Source organism: Triticum dicoccoides, chromosome 5A (assembly GCF_002162155.2).
Source record: "Triticum dicoccoides isolate Atlit2015 ecotype Zavitan chromosome 5A, WEW_v2.0, whole genome shotgun sequence".
In the NCBI taxonomy this organism is placed as follows: Eukaryota; Viridiplantae; Streptophyta; class Magnoliopsida; order Poales; family Poaceae; genus Triticum; species Triticum dicoccoides.
This window is the reverse complement of record NC_041388.1, coordinates 241,268,204-241,277,245: the sequence shown is the minus strand read 5'-3', so window position 1 is coordinate 241,277,245 and position 9,042 is coordinate 241,268,204. Positions and strand designations below refer to the sequence as shown.

At 40.6% G+C, this 9,042-nt stretch overlaps 1 protein-coding gene across 1 annotated transcript; it reads right to left on the bottom strand.

The window, feature by feature from the left end:
• Nucleotides 1–1,083: 1,083 nt before the first annotated feature.
• LOC119300800 (DEAD-box ATP-dependent RNA helicase 5-like) lies at nucleotides 1,084–8,450 on the bottom strand. The gene is made up of 12 exons (XM_037577685.1): nucleotides 7,873–8,450; nucleotides 7,654–7,778; nucleotides 6,586–6,693; nucleotides 6,355–6,435; nucleotides 5,287–5,365; nucleotides 4,317–4,402; nucleotides 4,120–4,244; nucleotides 3,427–3,495; nucleotides 3,249–3,342; nucleotides 2,319–2,483; nucleotides 2,084–2,176; nucleotides 1,084–1,388 (listed from the first exon to the last, which is right to left on the bottom strand). Exons 1-12 carry the CDS (start codon nucleotides 8,360–8,362, stop codon nucleotides 1,296–1,298), a joined length of 1,608 nt encoding a protein of 535 aa, XP_037433582.1. The 5' UTR covers nucleotides 8,363–8,450; the 3' UTR covers nucleotides 1,084–1,295.
• Nucleotides 8,451–9,042: the final 592 nt, after the last annotated feature.

Sequence of the window (9,042 nt, the reverse complement as noted above, 5' to 3'; positions counted from 1 at the left end):
AGTACAGCAAGATTAAAACTGTGAAGGTCTCTAAACCCCAAGCCACCTTTACTCTTCGGGGTGCATAATCTCCACCATGCAAACCAATGCATCTTCTTCTCCTCGATGTCCCCCCACCAAAACCCTGCAATCTCATCTGTTATTATGTTCTGTATGGTCTCGCGAAGTTTAAATACTGACAAAGCATAATCTCCACAGTCTTCAGCAATATTTCTTTTCCTTGCATTGAAAGTACCTTTTCTTTCCAGCCTTTAATTCTCTGACAAACTCTATCAATAAGATGCTGAAAACATTCACTCTTGTCCACCCCTACCATAGTAGGGAGACAAAGATACTTATCCGTTAAGGCATCAGTTAAAATGTCCAGATTTCAACATACATCCTCTCTAACATGCACACTTGTATTCGGGTTGAAAAAGATACTAGATTTAGGTGTACTTAGACATTGCCCAGAACTTTCACAATAAACATCCACAACTCTCCTCAGCATGTTTGCATTTTGAACATTTGCTTTCATAAGAATTAGCAAGTCTTCTGCAAAGAGGAAATGAGATATCGATGGTGCATCTCAACAAACTCAAAAGCCTTCCAATCCGCCCACATCTTCATGAGCTAATAAGCTAGATAATCTCTCTGTGCAAATCAAAAACAGATAGATAGATAGGGGATCTCCCTATCTTAATCCTCGTGTGGGTATAACTTCAGCCGTTTTATTTTCATTAAATCTTATTCTGCATGTAACCGAAGAGACACATTGCATTATCATCTGGTGAAATCCCACTTCAAAATCATTTGTTTGAGAAACCCCCATTCTACCCGATCATACGCCTTCATCATGTCCAACTTAATGCAAATCACACATCGTTTATCCTCCAATTTGCGGTATGTCATTGGAGATGCTCTTAGTAGTACTGATGTAATTGAGTAGAAATAAACTTGAAGCGTTGGAGATGCCCTTAGTACTGATAATGAAGTTAAGTGGAAATGCGAATGGATCTTCACGATTTTACTTAAGTATTATATTTCTGACACGTGAACAAATTTATATGCTGATAATAGTGCAGCAATTCCAAGGAAACAAACAAGTGCACCACGGAATCACTAGCTTGTGACATAATAGGCTGCCGATACTGTTTTGGTACATTTCAAGCTTTACTGTTTTTTCTTCACTTCCAAAAAGAACATAGAAACCACCCTCAGGAAAACAAGTAAAGGATTGACCTAGATCTAAATGATACTACGGTATCGGATGAATTTTCTACTGTTGTATGACCAACACCAGCAAAGTAAGTTAGTTACTCCTCGTCTGAATCACCGAATGTGATCTTTGTTGATTTAGGAGCATCTGCTGTGATTTCCTTGAAGTGGGAACCATAGATCTTTGATTCCTGCCCAAGAATAATTAAGACATTATGTAAGGTCATTCATGACAGACTGCATCCTCAATTTAAAACACTGCAGCAAATCTTAGAACAGACAGGCTTAACAATACAGCCTCCTTGAAGTAATTTATCATGAATGCTTACGATATGACCTTACAAATGCACTTTTGATCATCAGGTGATATGTTCCAACATCAAGAGAGATTTTCACAGTTTTCCCAGGTGTTCGATATTTTACAATCACAATTCAAATTTTAATGATAGAAAATTAAAGAAATTAGAAACTACTTGGAACGCATTCAGACGTAAAGTTCAACCCAGATAGGCCAGTAAAAGATAACAAAACCAACAGAACCTTTTAGTAATATAAGAATCTTATATACTAACATCAGAAAATATGCAACATTATGAAAATTATGCATTAGTATCACATTTCAGTTAGTTATTAACCCACCCATAATTTCATATACAATTTCCCCCATGAAAAACATATCAGACAAAGCATGCTGATGTACCAGGTGGACAATCAACCATATCGGCAAACATCTTACCAACTTACCATATGGTATTATTGAAACCAGAGGCCATATATGGTATTATCAGACAAAGCATCTGTCCATACCATGTGTGTTCTCCGTATGCTTAAAATATAACTTCTAAAAGGAAAATATGAGATGTAAAGTTTCCAGCTAGCCACAAACCTTTTTCTTCACATGTGTGCCAAATTTCGTAAGGGCTGGAGGAACAACCTGATCAGCCTCCCGTAAAACATTGACAAGCTCACCAGCAAGTCCCTGTATATGAGATTAAAACAGCAACATTACATGAGGAGTAACTTAACACTTTCAAGGTTTCTCCGTCTCTAGTCTATACATGAGTAACTTATAACACTTTCAAGGTTTCTCTGTCTCTAGTCTATACATGATCTCAAGTTACCTTGTCCGCTTGAGTGAAGAATGTATGTGCAACACCTTTCTTGCCTGCACGACCTGTCCTTCCAATCCTGTGTACATAATCCTCCGTGGTCAAAGGAAAACTATAATTGATGACAACTTCAACATCAGGAATGTCAAGTCCTCGTGAAGCCACATCCGTCGCAATCTGCAATAATTACAATGTAGTAACACTGACTTGGTGAAACAAGAAAGCCATATAAAAAGTAATATATTGAACTAAAACCACGACAAGAATTATGGAACGGAGGGAGTACTATATAACAAACAAGGGCAGTGGATAATGTCCAATGGTACCCTATTTCCAACATAAATATATTCATCCAAAACATTCTAATATATAGATTATGTCTCATTTTTATGTTCACATTTTAACTTTCATGAAAATCTTAACATTCTTATGGGCTGTGAAAGAAAACGAGCCCAAGCACTCCTCTTTCTTGTTCTTTTAATGTAGACTACAAACTAACAAAAAAATCAAAAGAATTTGAGCAAACATGATTCACTCTAGTATCATGCTAGATTTTTTTTTAACTTCACGAATTTTCTACAATCATTGATTTTCACCATCTGCGCTTGGGCGCAGAAAATCCATGTCCCAGCAAACATGCTGACAAATCATAGGATGAAAACCAAAATAAAGGATAAAATGCTGAGACTTAATATCGTGATTCTGCCATACCGCCAGAACGGTTATTATATTTGATAAGCAATTCTCATAATTATATTGGTTAAGTTCATAAGGTTAATCTTTTGAAAGACATTGATAAATAGTTGAAGATATCAACAAACTCCACAGAAGATTTCTTCAAGGTTCAACCTCAGATTGCAAAATAAGGAAGAGGTCATGTTTAAATGCTAGCCTACAAGCGAACTATTCAGGAGTACATGAAAAGTCAGAGAATAAGCATACCATTAAAGGACATTTTCCTTCTTTAAATAAAGATAAGGCTTTTGTTCTATCATGCTGAGCCTTGTCTCCATGGACAGAAACAGCTTTCCACCCCCTTAAGAATAAACATATATAGATTAAACTAAAGAAGAGGAAATATGTAATAGAAGTATTGACTTGCTGACAAAAAAAATGGTACCTTTTATTAAGCATTGCTTCTACTCGCCCAGCTTCTTTCTTGTACAACACAAAAACTAAAACCCGGTTGCTGTTGCATCAAACACAGGAAGTGCAATTTTCTCAGACCCATATTAACAGTTCAGGCCCAAAAAAGGACTTACAGGTAAAGTGTTATATATACTGAAAATTCAAGTTTGTGTGAAGCAATATTATTATACTCAGACAGATTATCAAATAATACTAGAACTAAATATCGCATATATCCTGAGTCATAGCATACTGCTGTTCTGAGAAGTTAGCCACAAGAAAAGATTGCTAGAGAGGAGACTAGGACAGCAATGTTTGGAAGCAGTAGAAATTGGGAAGATAAGAGAACAGGGGAGTATGGATCCGCCAATTGTACTTGACTGCCTGCAAGATGTAAGGGGAGAAGGGTGGGGATATATGCTAGCCTCCAGACCTATGATGGCAATGTACAGGAAGAAAGGTCAAACAATAGATTGATGCGAATCGTGGAATCATTTCTTTGTCAAACTAGGAATCTGAAGTTCAAAATCTGAGAGGGGGATAGGTGGGCTAAATAGTTCTATGATTTCAAGCTGAGTAGCTGACCACCAATGTTTCTATTTAATGACCTTCTCTAAATTGTTGCAGCTTTCATCAGTCTTGCTAATCGCAACCAGCAGCATGTGAAATTTGTACAGCAATATACCTCTGTGCTCGATGATACTTGTCGAGCAAAGCAACTAATCTTGAATCCCGTGCTCTATCATCCAATACTTCAACAATTTGCATCACATCATGATTAGCTGCGAGATCTTCCGATCCGACAACAACCTACGATAAGGTGTCACAAGGTCAGCAAAAAGCAATCAGGTATCATGAAAGGTGAAAACAGAGAAACATTACCTTTATTGGATTCGGATCCATAAACTCTTGAGCTAGCTGGTGGACAGCAAAAGGCCATGTTGCACTGAACATAACCATCTGACGCACTACATTAAGACATTGTATATTTATGGATCATATAGAAAAGAAAAGTTTAGGGCCATTGATACAAAGACATCCAGAGAAAAAAATGGTATCAGTAAGCTGCAAAAGTATAGGCATTGATAAGCAGTAAACGGTATGAATAGCCATGGCAATTCATTGACTCTTGAATGCAGTCCATGTAGAAGGTCAAAGTACCGACCTATTGCTTCCACACAATACAATCATCACAATTTCTACATCATACTAAACACAGCATGCTTAAACTTCATAGACAGCTTAAGTTTACAGCCGAGGGTAAAATGGTAGCAAGCTTATATATCCAGCAAAAAAACACAGGTGCAGGTGCATATCTCTAGTTATTTTGTCATCCCTCTTGCGCCAATGTATGTCAACTTTTTGGCATACATGCGCTCAATACCAAACAGATAGTACTGACATAGTATGGAAAGATAACTGCTAGAAGCTACTAGCTCTCACCCAGGACTCTCCGTTTCTGAAGAGACGTATTTCACAAATGGGATTCTGTCTTGATGTGCTTCATACACACGTACACAAAAGAGCCACTACTTAGTAGGAAGCTTTATTAGATATCCATACTGCGCAACCTTGTGTTACAAGGAGGACTCTTGGTCCTTTTATAGAGTTACAGACCAACCCTACTAGCTGTCTATTGGTTGGCATTCTTAAGCATGACCAACTTTACAGCTAATGGTCAACTTGTACTTGCTTCTACTACTCTTTCTTACCAATATGCAATTATCCATAACCTGGACTAGAAACATAATTGTGACAATGTTAATACTAACAATATCAATGATAGAACAGACCCTGCAGTTCCTGGCCCTACCCGCCCACACATACAAACACACATGGGATAGAGACTAACCCGATGATGTTTGGCTTAAAATCGCCCTGACCTCAGGTTCAAAACCCATATCCAGCATCCGATCTGCTTCATCAAGAACCTACAAGATACAAACATGTCTTAATGGGATACTTGTGAAACTCAATTCAACAATAGAGACAAAATTTAATGCAAGGATGGATGAACTAATGGTAAGCATAATATTGGCAGTAATCCCAAGAAACGCTGCAGGTGACTGCACTGCTGCCATATGCTGATTCATTATGAAACTTTTCATCATGACCACCCTGTGTTTAATTCTAGTCATTGCTGGTTAATTACATCCAAAAGAGAGAAGGGTGTAGGAAGGGAAAGTGCCTTCAGTTATTTTGTTCATACTAATTTGAGTTGTATCACCAACAGTATTTTTACAATTATGAATTGGGCAACCAGGTGGTTTTAAAGAGTATGAGCAAACCTGGAAGTTCAAGCTATATAAATAACTAAATCAGTTTGTTAAGAATTAAGAATTATGTAAATAACTATTATCATTCTACCACCAACGTTTCTTTTTTCAGAATTATGAGTTGGGCCCCACATGGTGCTATGAGTATGAGAAAACCTGGAAGTTCAAGTTATGTAAATAACTAAACCAATTTGTTAAGACTATGATCAGTGACAACAGCATGATAGTTAGGGAAAAAGAAAGTTAAAGCTATGGAAATAATTTAAGCATTTTATGTCATACATAGTTATTTTACCAATGACCTATCACTCAACTATCCATGTATGGAAATTTGATTAAACCACGTGAACGTTTTCATGTACAAATGTTCAACAAAACAAGCAACCGTACGCTACAATGTTACTGGAGTCCAATCATGCACTTACTTTTCTTGCTAAGTGTGTCCTGTATTCAAGATCAAAATATAATGCAATATACTTTCTGTTAACAGGTATGAGCCTTCTAAAAGAATACTAGAGCACAAACTCCACAACAAACATAAAATATCACACGATGATGCTCAAGTTACGTCCGTATAAGAAAAATTATTTTGCAAATCACAACCACAAATAACAGAAGAACTAACAGAAATACAGTCAACTTACCACAAAAGAAACCTCGTTAAGACGACAAACACCCATTTCAATGAGGTCTTTCATACGACCAGGAGTTCCTATGACTATTTCCTGGTAGAACAGTAACAAAATAAGCGAATGGAAGGCCAGACAACGAAAAAAATCATAAGGCTAACTCTTTGATAGGAAAAACTTCAAATCACGATATGATGAAACAATCAGTAGGGTGAGCAAGAAAAAATCGAGTTTGTGTTATCTTACAACTCCAGATTTAAGGGAAGATATTTGGGGTCCTTTTGATGTTCCACCATAGAGGCACACTGAATTTATCCCGCATGGCGCACCAGCTTCAGTAAGTACATCTGCGATCTAACACAGTAATAAAGCTTAAGTCATTTCAGTATATTTAATTCTAAAGAGACAAGTTCTTATGATAAGAATATGGCAATATCCCAGTTAGCAAAGCCTATCTATGACCGTGAAACGGTAGACAAAGGTTAAAACATGATTATGCCATTCCCTTTAAGCTGCTCAGATAAGATTCAAGAGATAGAATAGCAAGTGGGGTCAAATTGGAAAGAACTGAAAATCATAGATACGGAAAACTGCACATAAGAGTTGACAATGGCACATGCTTAGGGCATGTACAATGCATAGCCTCAAGGTGATGCCTCGCATGCCATGTAGGATCGGATATGACGTAAAGTAGGTTCGGATAGGGAAGCGGGATCCTCTTCAGGAGGCGGGTGCTTGAAGAGAAAAAGTGTGGTCCGGTGACAAAAGCTGAAAAGGTTGGAGTAAAAAGTAGAGATGCATGTGTATTAGAGTCTTTATTTTCTATTTCTTAATAAGGCCCACTAGTGGTAGCTTGCATTGGGGAGAAAAAATAAATGTAGATGCCTCAAATTACTTTTTGGCATGGGGCATATGTATCCATATGCCACCATTGTACATGCCCTTAAGCACTTCAGAAACACTGCTCCTACCAACCATTCAATATTAATGATTCTTAAAAAGTGGCAGTGGGGGTAAGTAAAAGTGTGTACAAAAAACTCCAAAAAAAATATGCTACTGACAATGTAAGTGTCATCCTCATAAATAATTATGCCAAAACAATGCCAAATCAGGGAAGCCACAAAGATACAGCTTTAACTGAAACACTTCAATGAAGAAACATAGAAAATGCGCAGAGCATCACACGCTAGCTGTATCACGTGTCGTTATTGTTGACGCCAGTAGCTCTAATTTACTGCCACAGCAGATGAATAGCATCTACCCGAACATTGAAAATGACATTGACAGCACAATGAACATGTGGTACAGGTTTACCTGCTGAGCAAGCTCCCTTGTTGGAGCCAGCATGAGGCATCGCGGCAACCCCTTCTTGGCGCCTTTTTCACTCAGCTTCTTCCTGACGTGCATCAGCGCCGGCACACCAAACGCAATAGTCTTCCCTGGCATAGGGAAATTACAACGAACGCAACATATTAACACGGTGAAGAGATAGGATAACGAAACAGGAGCAGAAATTGCAGAATTGTACAGTACCAGATCCGGTGGCAGCGATGCCAATGAAATCGCGGCCATCGAGGAGATACGGCCAGGCTAGCGCCTGGATGGGTGACGGCCGGTCGAACCCCTTGCAGCAGTCGAGCACCTGGGTTGGCAGCGCCGCGGCGGCGAAGGAGTTGAGCGGCGCATACTTGGGGTCCGCGAACCCCTTCCCAGTCACCGCCACGCTCTTCTCCACGGCCCCTCCTTGGTCCGGTTCCTCTGTGGCCACCCCTCTCTTCTTGCTGCTCTTGGCCTCTTCTTCCGCCGCTGCCTCCTCGGCCTCTGCCGCTAGCTTCCGCTTCTTGTCCTTCTTGTTCTTTTTATCCTTCTTTCTCTTGTTGGATAGTTCCTCCTGTTCCGCCGCTACCTCCTCGGCCTCGGCCTCGGCCGCTGACTTCGGCTTCTTCTCCTTCTTCTTGCTCTTTTTATCCTTCTTTCTCTCGTTGGATGGTTCCTCCTGCGTAGAGCGGAGTTTGGGGTCCATGGCGGCGGCGGCGGCGGCGGTGTACGAGGGAAGAGCCGGGGTTCGTGGAAGAGAAAGGAAGGCCGGGGGGAGGTTGATTTTAGGGCACTACGTGAAAAATCATATTTATGGAAAGGGAGCGGCTGGATCTCATCTCAGTGTGCGTGCGTTGTGGGCTTCGCAATGTGGGCTGACATTGGGTTGCGTTCTGTGCGTTCAGCCTTCTGTCTGAGTTTATTTTTTCTTTTTTGCACATTTAAAAGGTAAAAGAGGCTAGCCAACTCCCCTTCGGAAGGCTCCCCCGATTGGGCCTTCATGGGCCGTCGGATCTGGCTCTCGGACACGTCTAAGCCGTTAGATCTTCAAAACGGTTAAACTCGATTTTCACCTCACGGTTGTTTTCGTTGGCCAATGACTGGTGGACTCGTCTCGCACGCTCCTTGGCTGGGTGAACTTTGTTCGTGTCCCCGAGGGATTTCCTTTGCCAATCCCCTCCGCCCGCGCGTCAAAACCCTAGCCGCCAGCCCTGCGCCCACTCCGCCTCGTTCTCCTCCCCGCTCGCTCCATCCTATCCCATGTCGCCGCCCCTCTTCTCCTGGCTCGCCTAGGCCGCCTCCTCTTCTCCCCGCGTTGTCGGCCCCCTCCCTCCTCCCTCCTTCGTCCTCACAGCCGACCATCTCCGTCACTTGGGCCCCATGGCA